Genomic DNA, 26,922 nt, shown 5'->3' on the forward strand with positions numbered 1-26,922 from the left:
GCCTGCTGAGGGGTTCGAAGTGAAAGGGAGAAGTGAGGGACCTACCCTTGGCTTCTATCCCTGTGGACACCTGGTCAAGTTCATATTGTAAAGCAAGGTGATATAGAAGAGGAACAGGGTTGGGAACAACACATGTATTTCCTAAGAAATACTTGTAGCAGTATGTTGTTATGGTGAACAATTTTATCTTATGGTTGTTCTTGCAATAGTAGCTGGCAGAAATTTTTGTCAGAGACATCTTTGATGATCCTTACATATTATATCAGAAGATCTCCTACTGCTCCTTAGTAGATAACTTTTTTTTTTGTAAGGATGGAGAATAATAGAATAACACAGAAAAAATTTCCCAAGGCCATCTAGTAAACTGAATTTTCTCTGAGAGTTGAAACCCCAAAACAGTCACCAAAACTGCTTTCCTATCCATTATTTTAAAAGAGAAAAAAATCTCAAGAGTAAGTTTCTATTCTCTTAGTAAATGTTCCAGGACTTAGCAGCGATAAAATCACAGATTACTTCCTTTTGGTTCACTCTTACACTGAAGTGTAAGCAGAACTGTGTTTCACTATTGCCAGTGTAATATCGCTTCCCTGTATTTGAAGTGTTTTGTACTGATTCATCACTTTATTCAACCAATTAATGCACTAGCCTCTCTAGGGCCTAGTTTCCTCTTGAATTCAAGAAACAAAGTTTAAGCTACTTATGGTTGCTTATACGTTTGGAAAGCTTTCGTGTTAATTGTACTCAAGAAACTTAAGAGTGGGGAATAATTTATGCTTGGTGTAAGAACTGATGTGTGTTGTCCTCCTAGGGTAACCTCTTTCTAGTGTCAGCATACTGGGGAACAAGTTAATTGTCAAAAGATTGTTTTGTTGAGTATAGAATCAGGAAGGGAGAAGGTAAATTGTTGGTTTAAAAGAGAGTTTAATTTAGACCAGGTTTGATTATAAACACGTTATCCTTTCTGAAGGAACATGTCTATTCAATAATTCCAATATTTATTTAAAATGTACAAACTTGCCATTTTAGAAGTAAACTCTTAAAGGGATGGACAGGACTGATACTCGTTTCCCTAGTAATGAATGTAGAATGAATGAGTCAAAGCACTTTATACCTCTGGTCTTTATAGAAATACAGCATGTCCAAATCTCACTATCCAACTGTCCTGTCTTGTATTTCATATTGGTTTTCATGTTCCTACTTTCATCTTTTCTGAGCTTTGTACTGTGGTTAGATGGTTGAGTTAGTTTCTGTTGCACTCCATTTTGCTTCTGGCCAGCCTTACTGCTTATCAGTTTTATAAAGAGAATGTTCCTTCTTGTCAGTTACTTGATTCATCTTTTATGTATGTTCTGATATTCACCCTATTATTTATTTTAAATTGGACCCATAATAGCAACTGCCTATTTCTTACATATTCAATTCTTTTATCATCTTTAGACCAAAGAAAGGCATTATTTAGCGTTCTTTTTTAGGTCTAATTTCCTAAACCTTTAAGCTCATCCCTGGACCATCTGTTGAATATCTTTATCCTTAGTAAGTTGTGGAGCCCAGAACTAGAAACAGTATTTGAAAATACTATTGATTGAATGCTAAGTATTAGAAAGTATTAGAAGAGAATATGCCGCAATTCTTTGGGTGAATTAAAGTGATGTATATTACAACCTCTTAAATGCAATTGTGTGTTAGAATATTTTGTATAATTTCCCTAAGAACTGTTTTCTCTTACCATATATGAGCAAACATATGTAGATATTTATGTACATATACGTATTACGTTCATTTTCCAAAATGAATTATTCCTCCACTTATGAGCCATCCATTTTCTCTCCATTTTCTACCCCTCACCTCTTCAATAAATATACACTTCAAATCAGAATGGGCCTGCCCTGCGACTTTCAGAGCCTCAGAGGGCATGGGTTCATTCCTGCCTGGTCTTGCCCTTGTTTTACTGACTGATCTTGAAATAAAGTTGTGGTCTTAAATCTTTGTCAATTAATTCACAAGGGAAGAACAGGGCTGCTTCTGTTCAGCTATAAGCTTTTATCTCTCTTCTAAATGTAACACTGCCATTTCTTTTCATTTAAAGTGAAAACTGTTTTTAGTTTTAAAAATTGAGCAACGTATTCTATTTAAGCATTAATTACATCAAGACATATTGGAATATGTCTTAAATCTAGTCTCCTGCTTTACCCAAAGGAACGAGAGGATGAAATTGCCACTGTGGAATGCATCAACAATGGCAAGTCCATCTTTGAGGCCCGCTTGGACATTGACACTTCCTGGCAGTGCCTGGAGTATTATGCGGGCTTGGCTGCATCCATGGCTGGTAAGTCCTCACCTGGTGTCTGTGACCAGCTGATAGTGAGGCAGAAGAGCAGGGCCTAGTGGTGAAGGGCAAAGATTTTGGAATTAAGACAGAACTGGGTGAAAGTCTTGGGTTTGTCACTTTCTACTTGAGTGGCTTGGGAATTACTTATGTTTCCTAATCTAAACTGTAGATAATAATTCCTACCTTCTTGGGTTAAGGATTAAATGAGATAGTGCATGTAAAGCACCTAGCATGATACCTGAGCTTTAGACCAAATTGCTGAAAAACCAGTGTTCACAAGAATCAGTGTCATATTTACCAGTTTTATCTATTTAGCAAACTTTTTTTTGACAGTGTATAAAGTTTTCGACAACTGATATTGGATGGTTGGTAGGGCCTAGGAAGGTTGCAGGGAGCTCACATGCTTCCCCTCCTGTTGAGTGTTCCTCTGATTTCCATTTTGTTTCATCTAAACTATCTAATAAAGGCTCAGTAAATTCTTAGAGCATTGTTAAATCAAATTGGATGAACATGTGTTTGAAGGATAGGCAGGATTCTCTATATGGAGAGAATATGTGGAGCCAGTGGAAGAATGACTGGAACAAATAGAAGAATGGAGACAAGTTGAGCCTGGTGTGTTGGGAGCAGTGGGGAGGCCGTGTTGACTAGAATACAAGTCAGACTGGTACAGATGTTGGTGAAATCTTAGGGAACACAGACCTGCATCCTGTTTTACTCCTGTTTTCCCCGTAGGTGAGCATATCCAGCTCCCAGGCGGATCCTTTGGTTATACCAGAAGAGAACCACTTGGGGTATGTGTGGGAATAGGAGCATGGAACTACCCCTTTCAGATCGCCTCTTGGAAGTCGGCTCCAGCGTTAGCCTGTGGTAAGAACGAATTATCTCTCCATTTGAGAGCCATTTGTTCATTCTCTCATTCGTTCTCTCCCCATTCTCTACCCTTCACCTCTCTATAAACATACACTTTAAATCGGAAGGGGCCTGCTCTGGGATATTCAAAGCCTCAGAGGACATGGCTGGCTCCTGCCCTGTCTTGCCCCTCAAGGAGCTTATAGTTTAGGTTGTACACAATCATGTCTAGATATTCCCAGGTTTTATTTAATTTTGTATATGAAAAGGAAGAAATTTAACTTTTTCTTATTAAATTGAATTAGATTTGTGCTACTTATAAATTCTCTTCCTTTCTGGACAAGAATTTTAATGTAGGAGTTAGCACTTAGGAGTTTGACTTCATTTACGAAGCAGAAGATAAACTTCTTTCTTCATTTGGGTCTTAAGAGAAATGATAAGCAAGGGTTTGATAAGCTCCTTATCAAAGAGGAACTCTGGTTGATTGACATAAAATAGTTTTCTTACAGTATTTAAGGAGAAGAATCTTTGAGGAAAGAAGACTAATTATATCTTAGAAAAAAACTATAATGTTAAAAAGCATTACTATTAGGACGTTATATTGAAATGCAGATTTTGTCCTGTTGCCATTGCATGTTCTTGTTTTAGCCTGTTTCTCTTTGAGAGACAGCTGTGAAAGAGGAAAAATAGGCCCAGCATTAAGTCATTAGCTTTGGGGACTTTCATCAAGTGAACCTTTCTGGTCTTCAATGTTAACTTTTATAGAATGGAGCTAATGATACCTACTTCATACTGCTGTTGGAAGTGTTAAATGAGATAATATATATGAAAAGGCCTAGATACGCAAATATGAGACTGGGCAACTGTAGGGGTTGAGATCTGTTTAATGAGAGAAACCAAGATGAAAAGGGCAAGATTTGTTTACTTGTTGATATGGTTTGGCTGTGTCCCCATCCAAATCTCAACTTGAATTGTATCTCCCAGAATTCCCATGTATTGTGGGAGGGACCCGGGGGAGGTAATTGAATCATGGGGGCTGGTCTTTCCCATGCTATTCTCGTGATAGTGAGTAAGTCTCACGAGATCTGATGGGTTTATCAGGGGTTTCCGCTTTTGCTGCTGCTTCATTTTTCTCCTGCCACCAATGTAAGAAGTGACTTTCACCTCCCACCATGATTCTGAGGCCTCCCTAGCCATGTGGAACTGTAAGTCCAGTTCAGCCTCTTTCTGTTCCCAGTTTCAGGTATGTCTTTATCAACAGCATGAAAACAAACTAATATGGTTATTAATAACATTTTTGGTCTAGGATTTGGTTGGGGAAGAGAAAACAATTGGAATCGTTCTTGAATTGTCCTCTAGTCCTGTTTTCAGGGGATCACTGGTCTTAGAAAGTCTTTTTATGTTTGTGTCTTGGGTTTATGCAGGTAATGCCATGGTCTTTAAACCTTCTCCCTTTACACCTGTTTCTGCATTGCTACTGGCTGAAATCTACACTGAGGCTGGTGTGCCTCCTGGGCTCTTCAATGTGGTGCAGGGAGGGGCTGCCACAGGCCAGTTTCTGTGTCAGCATCACGATGTGGCCAAAGTCTCCTTCACTGGAAGTGTGCCCACTGGCATGAAGGTGAGGATGAAACCAGTATTGGTCAACACACATGGCATTTGGATATGGCAAAGTTGGTCCTACCCAGAGTACATTTTGGAGGCTTCTCTTTTGATTTTACCTAGCCTGAATTGGGAATGGGAAGGAGATTTTATTAGGCAGAGGTGTGAGGTTTCTTATAAAAGTGTGAAGGGAGAAAGGGAGGACACATGGGGTGATTTGTGTTAGGCCAGGTTGGGGTGGAAATTAACAGCTCTAGCCTAAGGAGAGGATGTGTCTGAGTGGACAGGGGCCTGGGCTGCCACTTGTATTGTTTGGTGACTTAATTTCTTGTATAGAAGGAAGGATTTTTACTCAGGCTATTTCAGATTCATTATTTTGACATGAATTTGTGTTCTGAACTCTGTCAGCCTTAAACACAGTAACAATAACACAGAATAATTTCTGGCTATGACAGTCCTGTGAATTGACAGTATTTTTTATTTTTATTGTTTTGAGACAGGGTCTCACCCTATTGCCCAGGGTGGATTATAGTGGTGTAATCACAGCTCACTACAGCCTTGAACTCCTGGGCTCAGGCAGTCCTCCTGCTTCAGCCTCCTAAGAAGCTGAGACTACAGTCATGTGCCACTGCGCCTGGCTAAGTTTCTTATTTTTCTGTAGAGATAGGGTCTTGCTGTGTTGCCCAGGCTGGGACAATATTTTTTAAATGAGCTCCCTCTTCCAATGTCAGTGCAACTCTGTGGATTCTCTTCAGTTTTCTAGAATAGAAATTTTAATAGACAAAAGGCAAAGGATATTAACAAGAATAAGGCTACCGGTCACACACAGTTTAAGCTGATTTTGTAGGTTCAGGGTCTAGTTGACCTAGCATGCAATATAATTTGTGTTAAAGTTCTGAATACCTTGTTCTTGTTCTGTAAGATCATGGAGATGTCAGCTAAAGGAATCAAACCTGTTACCTTGGAACTTGGAGGCAAATCTCCACTCATCATCTTCTCAGACTGTGATATGAACAATGCTGTGAAGGGAGCGCTGATGGCCAACTTTCTCACACAAGGCCAGGTATGTACCTGTCCCTGGAAGAGGTGTAAAAGGAATCTCCACCCCCTCATCCAACAGCATGTTTTAAAGCTTTTTGTTTTGCAATACTTTCAGACTTACAGAAAAGTTGCACAAATAGTACAAATAATTCCCATGTACCTTTGAACCAGATTTCTCAAATATTAACATTTTAACACATTTACTTTATCTTCTTATCTGCCTGTACATACATAGGCATATTAAGTTTTTCTGAACCTTGAGAGTAAATTGTAGACATAAGGCCCCTAACCTCTAAATATAAAGTTCCTAAAAACAAGTGCATTCTTTTACATAAGCATGGTACACTTAGTAAAATTAAAAAATTAACATTGGTATAGTACTGCGTTACTGAATCTATAGCCCTTACTCAATCTACAGCCCTTATTCAAAATTTGCCACTTGTTTGACTAATGTCCTCATAGCAAAATAGAACAAAAATGTTTTTTTTTTTTTTTTTTTTTTTCTGGTCCACGATCCAGTCAAGGATGATGCATTGCCTTTAGTTGTCTTTAATCTCCTTTAGTTGAGAACAGTCCTTCAGTTATTCTTGTCTTTCAGGACACTGACATTTTGGGAGAACAGGCCATTCATTTTGTAGAATGTTCCTTAGTTTGGGTCTGTCTGATATTCCTGTTAGATTCATATTGTGAATTTTTGGCAAAAATACCACACACATGATGTCATATCCTACTCAGTGGTGATTTAACTTTGATCACTTGCTTTAAGGTAAGTCTTCACTGTAAAGTTACTGTTTTTTACTTTGTGGTTAATAAGAACTTGTAGGAGGTATTTTGAGGCTATCCTGTTCCTCATCAAAGTTTCATGCAGTAAATACTTCTGTCACCACTGACGATCCTTGCTGAAAACAGTTTTTATTATGGTGGTTGCAGATGGTGATTTTCCAATTCCATCATTTCTTCTATATTTGTTCACCTTCTACTGTAAGAAAGAACTTGCCCTTTACCCCTGTTTGTTTTCCATTCATTTATTTATATCAGTATGGACCCATGGATTCTTATTTCATTCTATAGGTTATAATCCAGTACTATCATTTTTATCTATTATTTTTATTTTTATTTATTTGTTTTTTGAGACAGAGTCTAGCTCTGTTGCCCAGGCTGTAGTGCACTGACATGGTCTCGGCTCACTGCAACCTCTGCCTCCCAGGTGTAAGTGATTCTCCTGCCTCGGCCTCCTGAGTAGCTGGGATTATAGGTGCCCACCACCACGCCCAGCTAATTTTTGTATTTTTAATAGAGACGGAGTTTCATTGTGTTTGCCAGGCTGGTCTCGAACTCCTGACCTCATGATCCACCCGCTTTGGCCTCCTAAAGTGCTGGGATTACAAGTGTAAGCCACTGTACCCGGCCTTTATTTTATTTTTTTATTGAGACGGAGTCTCACTCTGTCACCCAGGCTGGAGTACAGTGGTGCGATCTCGGCTCACCACAGCCTCCGCCGCCTGGGTTCAAGTGATTCTCCTGTTTCAGCCTCCCAAATAGCTGGGGCTACAGGTGTGTGCCACCACAGCCGGTTAATTTTTTTTTTTTTTTTTTGAGACAGAGTCTTGCTGTGTCACCCAGGCTGGAGTACAGTGGCGTGATCTTGGCTCACTGCAAGCTTTGTCTCCTGGGTTCATGCCATTCTCCTGCCTCAGCCTCCGGAGTAGCTGAGACTACAGGCACCCGCCACCACGCCAGGTTAATGTTTTGTGTTTTTTATAGAGACGAGGTTTTACCGTATTAGCCAGGATGGTCTGGATCTCTTGACCTCGTGATCTGCCTGCCTCGGCCTCCCAAAGTGCTGAGATTACAGGCGTGAGCCACCACGCCTGGCCTCAGCCAGCTGATTTTTTTGTATTTTTAGTAGAGACGGGATTTCGCCATATTGGCCAGTTTGGTCTTGAACTCCTGACCTCAGGTGATCTGCCCACCTTGGCCTCCCAAAGTGCTGGGATTACAGGCATGAGCTACTGTACCCAGCCTCATTATTTATTTTGATGCTAAAATAATTGCAAATGGCCAGTAGGAATCCCTTTCTGTGACTTTTTGATATGTCCTCATTATTCTTTGAATACTTCATTACTTTCTGGCATAGCAAAGTGTTCCAGACTCATCTCATACTTCCCCTGGCTGCACTCTGGAATCAGCCATTTCTCTGAAGGAGCCCTGGTTCCATTATTGTTTATCTGTTTATTATTAATTTTTGAGATAGTCCTGCTCTATTGCCCAAGCCAGAGTGCAGTGGTGCCTTCTTGGCTCACTGCAAGCTCGGCCCCCCCAGGTCAAGCAATCCTCCCACCTCAGTCTCTGATGTAGCATGCCACCACATTCAGCTAATTTTTGTGTTTTTTGTAGAGACGGGGTTTCACTGTGTTGGTCAGGCTGATCTTGAACTCCTGGGCTCGAGTGATCCACGTGCATCGGCCTCCCAAAGTGCTGGGATTGCAGGCATGTGCCACCATGCTTGGCCTGTTTTTTTATTTTTTGTAAATTATTTTATGATTATTTAGAAGGACTACCTTCAAACCAGTACAAGTATTTCATAAATAATATCTTGTTGTTTTGTAACCAGTTGAGTAATTTGTTGCAGAATAAGCCACCTCACATCTTTCAGCAAGAAAAACGCTAACTCTGAACAGTAAAGAAATTACACAGTGAGTTAGGACACAATTAAAATGTGCTTTAAATAGTTTTTTGAGGGGAGAGGACACCACACTTCTCTTTTTTTTTTTTTTTTTTTTGAGACAGAGTCTTGCTCTGTCGCCCAGGCTGGAGTGCAGTGGCGCAATCTCGGCTCACTGCAAGCTCCGCCTCCCGGGTTCACGCCATTCTCCTGCCTCAGCCTCCTGAGTAGCTGGGACTACAGGCGCCCGCCACCGCGCCCGGGTAATTTTTTGTATTTTTAGTAGAAACGGGGTTTCACCGTGGTCTCGATCTCCTGACCTTGTGATCCGCCCGCCTCGGCCTCCCAAAGTGCTGGGATTACAGGCGTGAGCCACCGCGCCCGGCGACACCACACTTCTCTACTCAATAAAGAGAAACAATTTTGTAGTCCAGAGGTCTTTTATTTTTTCACACCTATCATACCATGAATTCATAGGGAATAGGTTCCAGCAGCTCAGGCTCCTTCCCATTGGTTCTCACACAGTGTGCTTCCCTGGTGGAGTAGGCTGGTGCTTCAGCTGAACCTAGGTACCTTTTTCTTTAGCTTGCTTCTTTTTCTGATCATCTTCTTTCATGCATTTCAGAAGCTATCTTGGGTCTCAGAGTGCTTAATATGCTCAATGTGCATATTAATTATCTTGGCAAGAATTTTGCCCTTAATTTGTTTACAACAATGCCAGCAACATAGGTAACATTGTAGACTCTTCCAGTTTTGCCCTGGTAATGCTTGTGGGGCATTCCTTTTTGAATAGTACCCATCCCTTGATGTCTACAATATTGCCTTTCTTATAGATTTGCATGCATGTGGCCCAAGGAACAACTCCATGTTTTCTAAAAGGCCTAGAGAACATATACTGGGTACTTTTTCTCTTTCCCTGTGTTTTTCATTTTGGTGAATTACTGGAAGCTGGCAGTACTGACCAAAAGTGCTGGTTCCATTTAGTGGTGAATGGTATTTAGAAACCAAGATCTCAGTGCCAGGTGTGCTTATTGCTACTGTGGTATCATTGCTTCTAGGCCCTCTCAGAGTCCAGTGCTGGGAAATACATATTTGTGTATATGTCTCTGCACATATCTATTTCTGTATCTGTCTATCTACATAAAAATAAGTTCATCCAGATACTTTTAATTGCAGTCGAATACCACAGGGTTCATTTCTGCCTTCTCCCTTTCCATATTTGTATTTCTTCTCTGACAGTAAGAAATTGGACTCCCATTATCCACAATATGTTTATGTAATTGCTCATCATAGAATACACATAGTATTCTAATAATAGCAGTTTCAGATTTGTAAATCCATACCTCTGTGGAAAATAAACCTTCTAATTAGAGCTCAGAATTTTTTTACAGTTCTTTTTATATTTAGCCAGAGGGTATAGTCAAAATACTATGTTCAAAAGTTACTTGGGTCAGTTCTACCCTTCCTTCCCCCTCCTTCAGTGTGGTTATGATATTCATTTAAAATAACAGATTCTTTTGTTTGTGTTTGTATTCATTTGGGTTTTATTTTCCCCATCCTTGCTGATTTTAAAATTTTATTTTCATTAGGCGAAACACAAACATGGTTCTAAACATCAGAATTTTACAAAAACAGACACTTAGAAGTGTTACTCCTCCCCATCCTGTCTGCTCTGTTTCCAGTACCACCTCCCCACCTAGTTTTATCCATCTCCTTTGGGTAGCTAGTCTGATTTGTTTCTGGTTTTTCTTCCTGTGGTTCTTTTTGCACAAATGAATAGGTACTTGTATATTTCTTACTCTTCTTTCACACACAAAAGGTAGCACATTAGAGGTACTCTTTTGTACTTTGCTTTCTTTGCTATGTGTGTGTGTGGATGAATATATACACACACACAAAGAATACATATAGTATAGCATATGTAGAATAAATATATAGAATATTCTACATAGTCTGTACTATGTATATATTCTTTGTACAGATATAGAGAGAACACTAAAAATAATTGTGATGTAATTGTGATTTTATTTTATTATTATTTTTTTGAGATGGAGTCTCACTCTGTAGCCCAAATTGGAGTGCAGTGATGCCATCTTGGCTCACTGCAACCTTCACCCCTGGAACTCAAGCACTTCTCCTGCCTCACCCTCCCAAGTAGCTGGGACTAGAAGCGTGCCCTACCACACCCGGTTAATTTTTTTGTATTTTTAGTAGAGACAGGGTTTCACCATGTTGGCCAGGCTGGTCTTGAACTCCTGAGCTCAGGTGATCCACCTGCCTCGGCCTTCCAAAGTGCTGGGGTTACAGACATGAGCCACCTCGCCCTGTATGAGCCACCATGCCTGGCATGATTTTAAATATGTATCACAATTTATCCATTCATCTGTCAATGGGGTTATTTCCTTATCTCGGTTATTGTAAATAATGCTGCACTGAGCACGTGAGTGCAGATGTGTCTTTAAGGTACTGATTTCATTCCCTTTGGTATATACCCAGAAGAGGAATTGCTGAATCATAGGATGGTTCTATTTTTAATTTTTTTTTTTTTTGATTTGGAGTCTCACTTAGTCACCCAGGCTGCAGTACAATGGCGCGATCTCAGCTCACTGCAACTTCTGCCTCCCGGGTTCAAGTGATTTTCCTGCCTCAGCCTCCTGAGTAGCTGGGATTACAGGCATGCACTACCACGCCTGATTAATTTTGTAGTTTTAGTAGAGACGGGGTTTCTCCATGTTGGCCAGGCTGGTCTCGAACTCCTGACCTCAGGTGTTTTGCACACCTCGGCCTCCAAAGTGCTGGGATTGCAGGTGTGAGCCACTGTGCCCAGCCAAGTTTTAATTTTTTAAGGAGCCTCTATCCTGTTTTCCTTCATGGCTATACTACTAACATTCTTTTTTTTTTTTGAAAGGAAGTTTATTAATAAAGTAAAGGACTAAAGAATGGTTATTACGTAGGCAGAGCTGCCCCAAGGGCTACTGGTTGCGCCTTTTTGTGTTTTTTTTTTTATCATATGCTAAATAAGGGGTGGGTTATTCATGCCTCCTCATTTTAGACTATATAAGGTAAAATGACATTGCTATGGCATTTGTAAACTGTCATGGTGCTGATGGGTGTGTCTTTTAGCATGTTGATGTATAATTAGCAGCAAAGACAACCAGTGGTCACTCTCATCGCCATCTTGGTTTTGGTGGGTCTTAGCTGGCTTCTTTACCACAGCCTGTTTTATCAGCAAGGTCTTTATGACCTGTATCTTGTGCTGACCTCCTATCTTATCCTGTGACTTTGAATGTCTAACCTCCTGGGAATGCAGCCCAGTAGGTCTCAGCCTTATTTTACCCAGCCCCTGCTTAAGATGAAGTTGCTCTCGTTCAAACACCTCTGACATTTCCCCCTTCCCTTTTATAAAAGAACCCTTAATCCTAAGGGTTGCAGAGGGACAAAGATCCATCTTCTGTAAACTTCATGCTGAATAGGGGCGATGATATTCCTGCCTAATTATTAGGGTCTCTTGTATTCAGGGTAGAGAAGAGCTCAGTCAGAAAGTGTCAGGGTGAGGGTCGCTTATAACTCTGAGTTCCAACAAAAGGTGATATCCGAAGCTGGCCAGTCAGTGCTGCAGTCTGTTTCTTTTGGGTTGGGAGGGTCTCCTCAGTATTGTCTCTTCCATGGTTTGCCAGAAAGATGTTACTGGAAAGGGGCCCTGATCAGACCCCAAGAGAGGGTTCTTGGATCTTGTGCAAGAAAGAATTCAGGACAAGTCCATAGAGTAAAGTGAAAGTAAGTTTATTAAGAAAGTAAAGGAATAAAGAATGGCTACTCCATAGGCAGAGCAGCCTATACTAATTTATATTCTCACCAGCAGTATACCAAGATTCCCTTTTCTCCACATCCTTACCAACACTTGTTATCTTTTATCTTTTTGATAATAACCATGCTAACAAATGTGAGGTGATACCTCATTGTGATTTTGGTTTTCATTTTCCTGATGATTAGTGATGTGGAGGATCTTTCCATAAACTTCTTGGCCATTTGTATGTTTCTGGAAATATGTCTATCCAGGTCTTTTGCCCATTTGTAATCAGAGGTTTTTTCTTTTCTTTTTTTTTGCAATTAAATAGTGTGAGTTCCTTATATATTGTGATGATTTTTTTGTGTGTATGGTAAAGCATAACATAAAATTTACCAATTTAACCGTGTGTGTGTATTTTTTAAATTTTTTTATTTTTTGGAGACAGCATCTTACTCTGTTGCTCAAGCTGGAGTACAGTGACATCATCCCAGCTCACTGCAGCCTCGACCTCCCAAACCCAAGTGATATTTCCACTTCAGCCTCCTGGGTAGCTGGGACTGTAGGCATGTGGCACCATGCCTGGCTGATTTTTGTATTTTTTGTAGAGATGAGATTTTGCCATGTTGCCCATGCTGGTCTTGAACTTCTGAGCTCAAGCTATTCTCCTGCCTCAGCCTCCCAAACTGCTAGGACTACAGGCATGAGCCACCACTCCTGGCCTTTTGGAACCATTTTTAAGTGTAGAGTTCAGTGACATTTAATACGTTTACATTGTGTACAACTATCATCATTATTCATCTGTAGAACTTTTTCATCACCCCACATTGAAAACTGTGTACCTCATTAAATAATAACTGTTTCTCTTTCCCCTCAGCCTCTGGTAACCACTAGTCTAATTCCTGTCTCTATGAATTTGACTATTCTAGGTACCTCTTATAAGTGGAATTATATAATATTTATTATTTCATGTCTGGCTCGTTTCACTTAGTGTAATATCTTCAGGTTCATCCATGTTGTAGCATGTGTCAAAATTTTCTTTCCTTTTTAAGGCTAAATAATATTCCATTGTATATATGTATACACACACAGCAGACACACACATGCACACACATACATACCACATTTGGTTTATCCATTTTTTTATTTGTGGACACTTAGGTTGTTTCCACCTTTTGGCTATTGTGAAAATGTTGCTGTGAACATTGATGTACAGATATCTATAGTGGAAGTGTCTGCTTTCAGTTCTTTTGCGTGTATACCCAGAAGTGAAATAAGTGGATCACATGATAATTCAGTGTTTAATTTTTTGAGGAACCACTGTACCGTGCTCTACAATGGCAGCACCATTTTACATTTCTATAAGCAATGCGGAGAGTTTCCAATTTCTCAGTATCCTTGCCAACACATGTATTTTCTTATTTTTTTGCTTGCTTTGTTTTTGATAATAGTCATCCTAATGGGTATGAAGTGGTATCTCATTGTGCTTTTGATTTGCATTTCCCTAATGATTAGTGATGTTGACTGCATATGTAATTTTATAAGACATTGCCAAATCCCTCTTTAAAAGGAAATGTTGCATTCTTTTTTTTTTTTTTTAGTTAAGCAATTATTTTATTGCTCAAGTACATAGACAAATTTATGTAACCAGGGCACAGGCTGTAGATGATTCATATTTCCAGTTGGGAGAGAGGACTCACTTGGTCTTATAATATCGAGCCACACAGTGAATCTGGTTTTCTATCATAATCAGATGGAATTTAGCATCCTTATCCCTTCTCTTCCTCTCAAGAAGCTTACTTGTGCAGCACCATGTGAATCTCTCAGGATCCCACTGATTTGTGAAGGAGTCAGACCCTTCTTGGCCAGTTTTTAAATCTGCTCCTTCATGTTGTCAGATGTCAGCTTCAGCCAAGTGGGGACGCTGCGGTGATAGGGCAAAGCCGACTGGGACTGGCCCTTCCCGGAAGCGTACATGCAACCCATGATGGCAGCTGTCAGGCAGCAAAAGGAACATTCTTACTAACGATGCACGAGTACCTATTTCCTCATAGCCTTTCTTAACAGCATATATAGTCACAATTTTAAATTTATTTATTTTATTTATTTATTTATTTATTTTTATTTATTTATTTTTTTTTATTATTATACTTTTAAGGTCTAGGGTACATGTGCATAACGTGCAGGTTTGTTACATATGTATACTTGTGCCATGTTGGTGTGCTGCACATGGGTGCAGCACAATTTTAAATTTTTATCAGATAGATGAGAAGTGGTATCTCAGTATAGTTTTAATTTCAGTTTGTTTGTTTGTTTGTTTATTATTTTTGAGACAGAGTCTCGCTCCGTCACCCAGGCTGGAGTGCAGTGGGACGATCTCGGCTCACTGCAACCTCCATCTCCCAGATTCAAGTAGCTCTCCCACCTTAGCCTCCCAAGTAGCTGGGACTACAGGTGTGCACCACCACACCCGGCCACTTTTTTTGTATTTTTAGTAGAGACGAGGTCTTGCCATGTTGGCCAGGCTGGTCTTGAACTACTGAGCTCTAGTGATCCGCCTGCCTCAGCCTCCTAAGGTGCTGGGATTACAGGCCTGAGCCACCATGCCCAACTTAATTTCAGTTTTTACAATTATGGATGACATTGAACATCTTTTTCAAAATTCACATGTAATAAAATTCAGATTTTTGGTGTGTTATACTATGAGATATGATTTTCCATTAATTTTTAAGAGTTTTTTTAAATTAGTGATAATAACCTTTTATCTGAGATAAATGTTGCAAATAATTTTATTCCAATGTTTTAATGGTCTTGGCTTAGTTTAAGGTATTTGCCATGCATAAAATTTTTGTTTTTCTGTAGTCAAATTTAACAGTTTTTTTTCTTTAACTGTGTCTAGGTTTTGGATAATAGAAAGCCTTTTTCCACACCTAGGTTTTAGAGGAATTACCAGTATTGTCTCTCTCTCTCTTTTTTTTTTTTTTTAAAGTCGCGCTCTCTCATCCAGGCTGGAGTGCGGTGACACAGTCATGGTTCACTGTATGTATTCTTGACCTCTTGGGCTCAAGTGACCCTGCCACCTTAGCCTCCCAAGTAGCTAGGACTACAGGTGCATGTCACCACACCCGACTAATTTTTGTACTTTTTGTAGAGATGGGGTTTCGCCATGTTGCCCCAGCTGATTTTGGACTCCTGAGTGCTCAAGTGATCCGCCCACCTTGTCCTCCCAAAGTGCTGGGATTACAGGTGTGAGCCACTGCGCCCTGATTTCTTATTTTATATTTTGATTCCTGATACGTTTGGAGTTCATCTTTATGTATGATGTAAGATATGTATCTTATTTAATGTTTTCCACATTACTGATGATTTGTTCTAGCACCATTTATTTAGTCCATCTCTGTCCTAATGGTTTAGCTTTCGCCTTTATCATAGACTAGATTTCCATGAGCACTTGGATCTGTTTTTGGACTTTTCTGTTCTGTGTTCTTATAGCATTTGAACAGTGTTTATGTTCCTTTCTATAGGAGGGTCTAAATAGTGATTATTAGTGATTTCAGAGACAAATTTTTTTAACAATTAGATTTAAGACCACAATTCTTGATACAGTTTTACTCTTCAGTTCCCTTCCGTTCTTAAAATATACAGCCAGATCGAACCCTGATACAAGGAAGTAGGAGAGGTGCCGTGGGTTATATGTATCTAGTAATGGCCTTAACAAAATTTAAACAAGCAAAATAAGAACTAACTTTTACCTCAAAGGGCAGATTTTGCTTATGGAGTGGTATGTCCACAATTACGTGTGTGATCCTTCTTATTCAGTATGGAGACAATTTTTAGAAATGGAAATATCCTTTAAAAAAATGTATAGTGTCTCTTTTCAGTTTAAAGTTTTTAGATTGTGTTCCTTTTTCCTTTTCCCTTTTTTCTCCTTACACACATAGAAATTAATGTCTTGTGTTTGCCCTTTAGGTTTGCTGTAATGGCACAAGAGTATTTGTACAGAAAGAAATTCTTGATAAATTTACAGAGGAAGTGGTGAAACAGACCCAAAGGATTAAAATTGGAGATCCCCTTCTGGAAGATACAAGGATGGGTCCACTCATCAACCGACCACACCTGGAGCGAGTCCTTGGGTTTGTTAAAGTGGCAAAGGAGCAGGTAAGAAATAATTGGCAGTAGGGTGGGGTTGGGGAAGATTATACTGCTCCTAAATCACTTGCTTTGTGCCCTTTTCATGTTAATACTCATTTGACTATTAGCATCCCTGGCTGTGTTCTGCTTTGTACCTGCACTGGGAAGACTAAGTACGAGTTTGTTTGGGATACAATTAACATTTCAGGAATGCATTTTGGGGTTGTATTTTTAATGCAAAATATTTTTTTCCTTTTCGGCAGGGTGCTAAAGTGTTATGTGGTGGAGATATATATGTGCCTGAAGATCCCAAATTAAAGGATGGATATTACATGAGACCTTGTGTATTAAGTATGTCCTCTTTTTGTTTGCTTTTAGATTATTTGAATTAAATACTGAATGGACAGAGATGAATATTTATAAAATATGTACATGGTATAAAGCAAAGGCTGGCAAATTATGTGGTCCTACTACCCAAGTTTAAGAAGTAGAACTACTCCATTATCTTCGAAGCCTTCTGTGTGCCCCTCCTTTAGGGCACCCATATGTATTAGTTTATCCAGGACCACAACTATTGTTCTGGAAGCAAGGAGCTCAAAATGTGAAAGTGCCTATTTGATTTAAAAAAATGAAGTAATAAATTTAATTCCTTGAGAAAATAAAGAATGTTTTTCATGTGACCTGTAGATCATTGTGTTAGACATTGTGCATTGCTATGAAGGAATATCTAAGACTGGGTAAGTAGAAAAGATGTTTGTTTGGCTCATGGTTCTGCAGACTGTACAGGAAGCATGGCACCATCTTCTGCTCCTGGTGAGGTCTCAGGAAGCTTTCAGTCATGCTGGCAGGTGAAAGGGGAGCAGACAAGTCACATGTTGAGAGAGAGAGAGCAAGAGCGGCGCCAGGCTCTTTTAAACAGCCAGCTCTGTGTGAACTCACAGAGCGAGAATGCACTCATTACCATGGGAAGGACATCAAGCCGTTCATGAGGGATTTGCCCCTGTGACCCAAACTGGCCCCACCTCCCAACAGTGGGGATCATACTTCAGCATGAGATTCGGAGTGGAAAAGCATCCAAACTGTATCAGTCATCAATATAATAAGACCAGTTTGTCAGATAATATGCTAATCTTTTTAGAAATTACATAATTTAATAATTTATAGTACCTGCATTCAATCTTAAAAATCTAGTTTTGACAATCAAGGTGTATATGGTCGTCCTACTCCCACCCATCTACTTCCCTCCTACTTCAGAGATAACTGCTATTCTCAATGTTGTTTTATCATTCTTATGCTTTTCTCTATCATTTTATAGTGTATGTTAGTATCCCCTACAAAAATGTTGGTAGTTTTGTAGGCTTTAAACAATTATATATAGGTTGAACCATGTTGTATAATTCCTTACATCTTGTTTGGAGATAAATTAAGCTGGTTTTTGCCCCTAAGGTTGATAGTGGTGTCAGTTTTTAACTTCATATTTGATGCAGTATATAACCTTTAACCCCCCCAAAAAGAACCACTGATGTTTAAAAGCTGAAAACCTAATGTCCATCCCATGAATTAGGTTGCAGTTATTATATGCATATTTAATAAATAGGAAAAGCTTACAATACATTGTTAAATTAAAAATATTGGGGCCAGGTGCAGTGAATCACTCCTGTAATCCCAGCTCTTTGGGAGGCTGAGGCAGGAGGATCACTTGAGCCCAGGAGTTTGAGACCAGACTGGGCAATATAGTGAAACCCCATCTTCAAAAAATTAGCTGGGGGTAGTGGTGCACACTGTGGTCCCAGCTACTCAGGAGGTTTTATTTTAATGTTTGCAGCTAATTGCAGAGATGACATGACCTGTGTGAAAGAAGAAATCTTTGGGCCTGTTATGTCCATTTTATCATTTGACACTGAAGCTGAGGTTCTAGAAAGAGCCAATGATACCACTTTTGGACTAGCAGCTGGCGTCTTTACCAGGTATATGGAGTGGGACACTGAGAGCAGTTTTGAAGGAGTGGGGCTGCAGTATCTACTTAGATATGTAGTTGATGTTATTCTCTCACTTTAGTTTGCCCTCATAGGAGCCATCAGCACTTTCTGTTTGCTTCAGGTTAAGTCAGAAGACACGAAAGCAGCATTTTGTAGTTTGCTGTAAATGGCCAGAGAACCCTGCTATTGAGTTTTAAATTGAGCTCGTTTAATAAACACTTAAGATTCTGATCTGTGTAAAGCATTGGGTTAGATGTCTTTTGAAAACACACATGTCAAGGAATTTAGAAACCTGTAAGTATATAAATTGTGGGCAGTATTCTTCAAAAACATAATTTTTAATGGCATTATAGTAGTTCCTAATTGGAATGCATTATAACTTATGTAGCCATTTCTTCTGTGGTTGGATATTTAGGATATTGTTTCCAGTTTTAAATATTACAGTAATGTGATCAATATCTTTGTGCATAAACTTACCCTCTACTGTAATGTAAAATGGCGCTGCCAATTTGGAAGAGTTTAGCAGTTCCTCAAAAAGTTAAACCTAGAGTTACCATGTTACCCAGCAATTCATTACTAGATATACACCCAACAGAAATGAAAATATATGTCCACACAAAGGCCTGTACACATATGTTCACAGCATGATTATTCATAATAGCCAAAAAGTGAAAACAACCCAAATGTTATTTTCACTTTTTGTGAAAATGCTTTGGGAGTGCAATTTCTTTGAAACCAATTGCAGATTGCTTGGTTTTTTACAAACTTTGATTTGTCTTTGGCAGTAGAAGGCAGTTTGCTAAAGCTGCTTTACACTGGAATTATGCTGTTTCTTTGGTGATACATAAAGTTCCAATTTTTTTTTTTTTTTTTTTTTATAACTTTGTGGTCAGGAACTTGGGAAGAAAGCCCAAGTCTCACTTGAGGACCTGATATAATTGCTTTCCTTTGAGCTTTGAAGGAAAGATTGAGGAGCTGCTCTTTTGATTTGGGGACTGAGCAGGTTAAGTGCTCTTACTTTACTTTTCCACCCTCATACAAAGTCCAGTTACAAAGGCGGGTAACTCCAATGCGCTATTCTTGTTTTCTTACCAGCTTTACTGGAATAATGCACGTACAGTACAATTCACCCACTTAAAGTGTAAAATTCAGTGGTTTTTAGTTTATTCATGGAATTGTTGTGCAACCATCACCATAGTCTATGTTTAGGACGCTTTCATCTCAAGAAGAAACCTTGTGCCTCTTAACAGTTGCTTTTCATTCCCACTCCCCACCTCCAGCCCTTGGCATCCACTAAACTGCTTTCTTTCTCCATGGATTTGCCCATTCTGAACATTTTATATAAATGGAATCATACAGTGTGTATTCTTTGGTGACTGGCTTCTTTCACTTAGCATAATGTTTTCAAGGTTCATTTGTGTTATGGCATTTATCAGTACTTTATTCCCAAATAATATTCCGTGGTATGGATATGGACCACTTTTTGTCCATCCATTCATCTGTTACAGGCATTTGGGTTGTTTTCACTTTTTGGCTATTACTAATAATCATGCTGTGAACATATGTGTACAGGCCTTTGTGTGGACATACATTTTCATTTCTGTTGGGTGTATATCTAGTAATGAATTGCTGGGTAACATGGTAACTTTAGGTTTAACTTTTTGAGGAACTGCTAAACTCTTCCAAATTGGCAGCGCCATTTTACATTCCTCCCAATGACGTATGAAGGTTCTAATTTGTCCACATCCTCACCAGCCCTTGTTATTGTCTGTCCTTCTGATTTTAGCCATCCTTGTGGGTGTGAAGTAGTATCTCATTGTGGTTTTTATTTGCATTTCTGTGGGTTTTCTTTTCACTTTCTTGATAGTCTTATTTGTAGCACAAAATTTTAAATTTTGACCAATTCCAATTCTGTTTTTTTTGTCAGTTACTTTTGGTGTCATAATCTAAGAAATCTTTCCCTGACCCACGGTCATGAAGATTTATTCCTCTGTTTTCTTCAAAGAGTTTTATAGTTCTCAGTCTGACATTTTTATGTCTGTGATGCGTTTAAGTTAATTTTTGTGTATGGTGTAAGAAAGGGCTCCACTGTTATTTTTTGCATGTAGATATCCACTTGTTTCAGCACCATTTGTTGAAAAGACTGTTTTTCCCCCATTGAATTTTGGGCACCCTTGTTGCTGTTACTTATTTTAAAGATGCCTTGTGCTTGGGATTATAAAATCCAATCCATGTCTGTTTTGCCTGGATGATCAAAGATTTTAAAACATTTTGAAGAAATGAGAATTTAGTAAGATTTGAGAACCCTAGAACTGGCAGTGTAACTTTTCCTGTTAAAGTAGTAGACTAAGAAACTTTGAATAATGCACACATTCTTTTTTTCTTCATAGGGACATCCAGCGGGCTCATAGAGTGGTAGCTGAGCTTCAGGCTGGAACGTGCTTCATTAACAACTATAATGTCAGCCCAGTGGAGTTGCCCTTTGGTGGATATAAGAAGTCAGGTGAGGAGCTGGGAGGTGTGAATGCAAACCAGGTCTCTAGAGATAGGTCGTAATGCAGACCTTACAAACCAGTATTCCTAAACCTGTCTGCAGATAAGAATCACCTGAGGAAATACAGGTTCCTGGTCCTTTCCCAGATCCACTGTGGCAGTCTCTGGGAATGGAAGTCAAGCATCTTCCCCTACCCAACACTCCCTAAATCTTTCCAGAGGGTTCTGACATATAGCCTGGCTTGTGAACTGCTGATAGATATCTCAAAAAGGTTTGTCTTGTGGGTAGAATACTCTTTCTGCACAGCCTGTGATTGCTGTAAGCATAAAATAAAATCACTCCCTTAGGGGTTCCGTATCAGGATGTCCATCATCATCCACTGTGGAGGTTTTAGATTCCGTTTAGGTAAAGTGTCTCTAAAGTAATATCTCAGTAACTTTGTTTCCTCTGTTATATCAAATTAAAATCTTTAAATTTATCATTCAGCAATCAATTATTATTGTTTTCATTACCCTCGATGGCATACGGGAGTGTGTTTCCTTAGCCACTGCTCATTCATTTCGTTTATTCTATAGTCAGACATATGTTACCACAGCATACAAATTTATAAGTCTGGTATATCAGGAGAGGGTTTGAGGCATCAGGAGTATAGCCAGAACCTTTGGAGTTTGTTGCCTGTAAATATTCATTTACATATTTCTCATGCTGTTCTTCTAGAGTGAAAATTGGTTTGGGCTTTGTTGAGGCATCATTCTAAGAGTCTGACCTCTAGTTTCTGTGGGAAATATTTACAGCCATCACAGTGTTGGCAAATGTATAAACCCTGATGAACACTGATGAGATGGTGGGTGTTAATTTAACAGTCTTATTTGTCCCTGTGGGGTACTCAGAGGAGTCGTACATACAGGCACAAGTGCAGGTGGGAACCAAGGTGCCATCTTAACAACATGTAACATATAACGTTACATGTTAAGTTTCTGATAGTCCCTCAGTGCAGGGAATTATTTGTTTGGAATCAGCAGGTTAGGCCTTTGGAGGGCCTCCTAACTTTCCCTTTCCTTTGGACCAGACCATGCTATGTCGAATGAGAGAGCGAGAAAGATGACCAGACATGCAGAGCAGCACCGGGCCTAACAGGCCTGACCAGCTGTGTGCTGAGGGGATGTGGAAAGCAACAAAACACAGAGCAAGGTCTTCCCAGGACCTTTGTGTGTGATACCATTTGAGTGGTGCTCCCTGGAAATGCACATATTTGGGACCTCAGCCTTGCCCTTAGAAGGCAGAGCCTGCCTAAGTCCAGCGCAGGGTGTACAGGCAGGGCCAAGGGTGGGATACTACCCTTTTAGCACAGTAACTTTATCCACTAGTAATTGGGCAGTGTCTTGGACTCTGAGTAATCAGAGGGACCTTCAGTGCCCCCTCCCCAACATGAGTGGGTAGGTTAAGTTAGTAGTTTGCTCCTACAGGTATATAAGAAATGGTGAATAAGCCTATTGTGTAGAGTTAAGTTTTAAATTAGCATCAGTTTTCAAGGGTGTCAGGTTGATTGTTGTAGAGATTGCCTTTAACACTTGATACAAAATCTGAGCATTTTTCAGACCTCAACCCAGAACAGTAGATACCTGAAATTAAGATTCATATTGGTAAGAAAGAAGACCTGTATATTTCCCTGTCCCCATCCCCAAAGGCCAGTGGGTCATTTTCCCCATGCCTAACTCCATTCATAGCTAATATGTGGATTGAGGACTTTATTCCAAAACACTTAGGTTCTATATTCTTCCTTAGCCCTTTGAAGATCATTGTGACTGTTCAGACTATTGTTGTGATGGCTCAACCTGACCGCTTCTCCTCCTTTCAGGATTTGGCAGAGAGAACGGCCGTGTGACAATTGAATATTATTCACAACTGAAGACTGTGTGTGTGGAGATGGGTGATGTGGAATCTGCTTTTTGAAAACCTGCAGTGAAACCTACTGACATGGCCAGGCTGTGGAATGATGCGAATTGGCCCTGTTTACAGAGGCAGTACAACTGAATGTTATTTTTAAATTCAGAATTTTGGCATTCAGGATAAGAGAATGGTTCATGTTACTCTTTCTCTGTCCATCAGCTTCGTCACTGAAAATGTGCATTAAGTGCCTTGTAGATAGTAATCAAGAAAGTTGGCATTCTCCTCAAAGTATATTTTTGTGAAATCTTTTAAGAGCCAGTAACATACTTCTAGAGAGCAGGAAACGGGACTGGGATAATACATCTTCCACACATTTGGCCCACTGACAATGTTAATTCTCTGGCGTATTTCAAAGAACTTGTTCCTGGCTGATCCAAGTGCAGTGGTATTTACAACTAATTGATCACAACCAGTTTCTAGATTTCTTTGTTCCTTCTCCATTCCCACTGCTTCACTTGACTAGTCTTGAAAAACAACAACAACAACAACAACAAAAAAAAAAAACACCTTGTTCCTTTGTAGGTTCCTGGTAGAATCAATAGAGATGATTTCAGCTCATTGACTTTCTTTTAAGCTATATCCCCTTGTCATTTCATTGAGAAAGCTGATAACCGGGATAGGGAGGGGATTAGATAATAGACGGGGTCAAATTCTGTGTGAGTGTTAACTTGCCTAGTAAGCACTTTGTCTCTGTTCACTACTGCAATAGAGGAAACCTATCTCCCTATCTTGGGTCCTTGAACTACAGCCTGCTGTCTTACACCAGCAGAGCTACCCTTTAAATGTACAAATTATTTGTACGCTAATGTAATATGGTGAAATTAAAATAAATCACACTGCTAATTCTTTTGCTTTCGTGTTTTGAAACTAAACATATCTTGAGGTTATAGGAGGACAGAGGATAGGGCTGATGTTAAAAGCACAGGGGCAGGGGGATTTGATCTTTGCAGTAAGAACAAAAGGACGGGTTTGGTTGCAGTGATGAACTTTTTATGGTCCAGGTAAGCATTCAGGCTCCGTGTGCATTCTCACCTGGATAAGCAGTGCCTGTCCCTGAAGAGTTGTCAGATCACTGTGGCTTTTCAGACTATTGCAGTCATGCCTCACTCTGCCCCCTTCTCTTCCTTTCAGGAGAAGAGTTTATAAATCATAGCTAATTTAGTAGTCAGAGATAAGGGATGCTTGTTGTCACTGGGCCTGGATCTAGTTATGTATTATGATGAGCAAGTACTGTAGTTTTAGAGCATAAGAACAACCAAATCAGCCTTTCTTGGTGTTTCTTTGCACAGAGGATACATATGTGATACTGGACAAAGCCAATAGCGTTATCTTACCCTGTGTCCGAGGGGATCCTGTGCACCTTAAGCAGTAGGAGCTGCCTGGAAGAAGATAAGTTTCTGATAGTCCCTCTAAAGCAAGCTTGTCCAGTCTGCAGCCCACGGTCCATATGCAGCCTGGGACAGCTTTGAATGCAGCCAAACACAAATTTGTAAACTTCCTTAAAACGAGATTTTTTTTTTTTGCGATTTTTTTTTTTTTCTTTTAGCTCATCGACTATCGTTAGTGTATTTTATGTGTGGCCCAAGACAATTCTTCCAGTGTGGCCCAGGGAAGCCAAATGATTAGACACCTCTGCAAGAGAAAACAGCAGGGGAAAGGGAAGCAATATTTAAGTACTCACTGTGTTCCTACTGCTACACTCCTTCTCATTTATTACTCACACTAAGCCTAAGAAAGGGATTATCCCTGATTTTCAAATGAAGAAACAGATTTGGAGACATCTTGGTCCCAGGCAAGTGTGATATTTTATGCCTCTATATAAAATTATGTATCTTTTCATCCATGGTTCCTGGCTCATAACTCCCTTGGTATGGTTTTTTGTTATAATGTTGGGGCACTTCAGGCCTCAGAAAACAGAATGTCCCTCTCTGACCTTCTGTCCTCCTTTTCACCTGCCCAAGGCAGGGCTCCAATCTTCCACCACTTTTCTGATTACGGGTCCTAACACTCCCATTTCAGAAGGGGTCCTGCCTGCTGTCCTGCAGGAAAAATTGCCACACAGAGAAGCCAGGAATCTGAAGACAGGCCTGCTGGGTTTCCCCACTCAGCCTCCTTTGTATTAGATCATACCCCTTTATCCAGTCACATTTCTACATGGTGTCCGTGTTTCAGTCATGCCTCTCTAATGAAGTCTAAGAGGCCCAAGAGGACAGGCTTCAGGGAGCTTCTGGAGAGCTGAACATGTGGGGGCTTACAGGAAGGTGAATAAGAACACGTGCAGGTGCCAGGAAGGTGGTGCACCCCAACTCCACGGGAACAGAGGCTCCTGTGCTTGGGAGCCTTCCAGACCTGGCTGTATGTATCCCTTCATTTAGTTGTTTATTTGTGTCCTTTAAAATACTTTTTTTTTTCCCAGAAACAGGGTCTCACTCCATCACCTGGGGTCTTGCTCTGTCACATCACCGAATGAAAGTACAGTGGTGTGATCATAGCTCACTGCAGCCTCGACCTTCCTGGGTTCAAGTGAACCTCCCACCTCTCAGCCTCCCCAGTAGCTGGGACTACAGGTGTGTGGCACCAGGCCTAGCTAATTTTTCTATTTTCTGTAGAGAAAGGGTTTCACCATGTTGCCCAGGCTGGTCTTGAACTCCTGGGCTCAAGTGATCGTCCAACCTTGGCCTCCCAAAGTGCTGGGATTATGGGCATGAGCCACTGCACCTGGCCTAGGATATTCTTTATAATAAACTAGTAAATGCATTTCTGAGTTCTGTGAGCCACTGTAGCAAATTAATCGAACCTCAACTTGAAGCCAGTCAGTCGAGTTCCAGAAGCTTGGACTTGCAGCTGGTTGGAGTCAGGGGCAGTCTTGGACTGAGCCCTCAACCTGTGGGATCTGATGCTATCTCCAGGTAGATAGTGAGAATTGAATTGGAGGATGCCCAGCTGGTGTCCACTGCAGAACTGATTTGCCTGCTTGGTGTGTGAACAGAAAACTCCAACATTTGGTCACAGAAGTCTTCTGTGTTGATTGTTGTATGAGAGCAGAGGAAAAACTTTGTCTTCCACATCAGCAAGTCTGGAAGTTGGCAACTTCAAGCCAGATGTGAGTCTCCAATTCCTGTGCTTTCTGCTACCCTCTCTGTTTCCTAGAACTGAACCCAGTATATGTTTCCTATGCTTGCTATAACAAATTACTGCCAACTTAGCTTAAAACAACACAAATTTATTATCTTGCAGTTCTGGAAGTCAGAAATCCCAAAATGGTTTCACGTGGCCAAAACCAAGAGGTTGTCAGGGCCACACTCCTTGAAGAGGCCGTAGGAGAGAATCCTTTTCCAGCTTCTAGAGCGGCACTTCTTGCATTCCTTGGCTCGTGTCCCCCTCCTCTTAGATGCCACCAGCTTAGCATCTTCAGAATCTCTCCCTGCCCTTGCTGCCTTCTTCCCTGTGTAGTCAAACTTCCCTTTGCCTCCCTCTTAGAAGAACACTTAAAGGACATTTAGGGCCCACGCCTATAATCGCAACAGTTTGGGAGGCCAAGGTGGGAGAATTGTTTGAGGCTAGGAGTTTGAGACCAGCCTGGGCAACATAGTAAGACCCCATCTCTACAAATAAATTTTTAAAAAAGGAGTGTGGCAGCCCAAATGTGTAGTCACAGCTACGTGGGAGGCTGAGGCAGGAGGAACACTTGAGCCCAGGAGTTTGAGTTGCAGTGAGCTGGGATCATGCCCGACTGCACTCAGCTTGGGCAACAGGGTGAGACCCTGTCTCCAAAAACAGAAATGAAGACTCTCATTTCCCTCTTCAGACCTATGAATCGGAATCTGCATTTTAACAAGATCCTCGGGTGACTCATAAGCATGAGTCTGCCAAGTACTGCTTTTAGAGCAATGGTTCTCCACTTTCACTGCACATTAGAATTGCCCAGTGAGAGCTCTGAAAATACCAAGATTCTCATTTAATTGATCTGGGCATCTGGATTTTTTTTTTTTTTTTTTTTTTTTTTGAGATGGAGTTTCACTCCTTTCGCTCTTGTTGCCCAGGCTGGAGTGCAATGGCACGATCGTGGCTCACTGCAACCTCCGCCTCCTGGAT

At 40.3% G+C, this 26,922-nt stretch overlaps 1 protein-coding gene and 1 pseudogene across 2 annotated transcripts in view; one reads left to right on the top strand and one right to left on the bottom strand.

Annotated features, from left to right (window-relative positions):
• Nucleotides 1-23,674, top strand: part of ALDH9A1 (aldehyde dehydrogenase 9 family member A1) — a 41,099-nt gene extending 17,425 nt beyond the window's left edge. Inside the window, exons 3-11 of one of the 2 annotated variants that reach the window (XM_031658994.1) lie at nucleotides 2,197-2,326; nucleotides 3,062-3,196; nucleotides 4,603-4,799; nucleotides 5,703-5,843; nucleotides 16,243-16,431; nucleotides 16,668-16,755; nucleotides 18,230-18,371; nucleotides 20,774-20,886; nucleotides 22,736-23,674. In XM_031658994.1, the coding sequence (XP_031514854.1) occupies nucleotides 2,197-2,326; nucleotides 3,062-3,196; nucleotides 4,603-4,799; nucleotides 5,703-5,843; nucleotides 16,243-16,431; nucleotides 16,668-16,755; nucleotides 18,230-18,371; nucleotides 20,774-20,886; nucleotides 22,736-22,830 (1,230 nt within the window). In that variant the 3' untranslated portion in view covers nucleotides 22,831-23,674. The remainder of the gene's footprint in view (nucleotides 1-2,196; nucleotides 2,327-3,061; nucleotides 3,197-4,602; nucleotides 4,800-5,702; nucleotides 5,844-16,242; nucleotides 16,432-16,667; nucleotides 16,756-18,229; nucleotides 18,372-20,773; nucleotides 20,887-22,735) is intronic. The other variant, XM_031658995.1, reaches the window with a different exon arrangement.
• Nucleotides 13,858-14,259, bottom strand: LOC116271599 (annotated as a pseudogene).
• Nucleotides 23,675-26,922: the final 3,248 nt, after the last annotated feature.

The sequence above is a fragment of the Papio anubis genome, chromosome 1 (assembly GCF_008728515.1).
Source record: "Papio anubis isolate 15944 chromosome 1, Panubis1.0, whole genome shotgun sequence".
Lineage (NCBI taxonomy): Eukaryota > Metazoa > Chordata > Mammalia > Primates > Cercopithecidae > Papio > Papio anubis.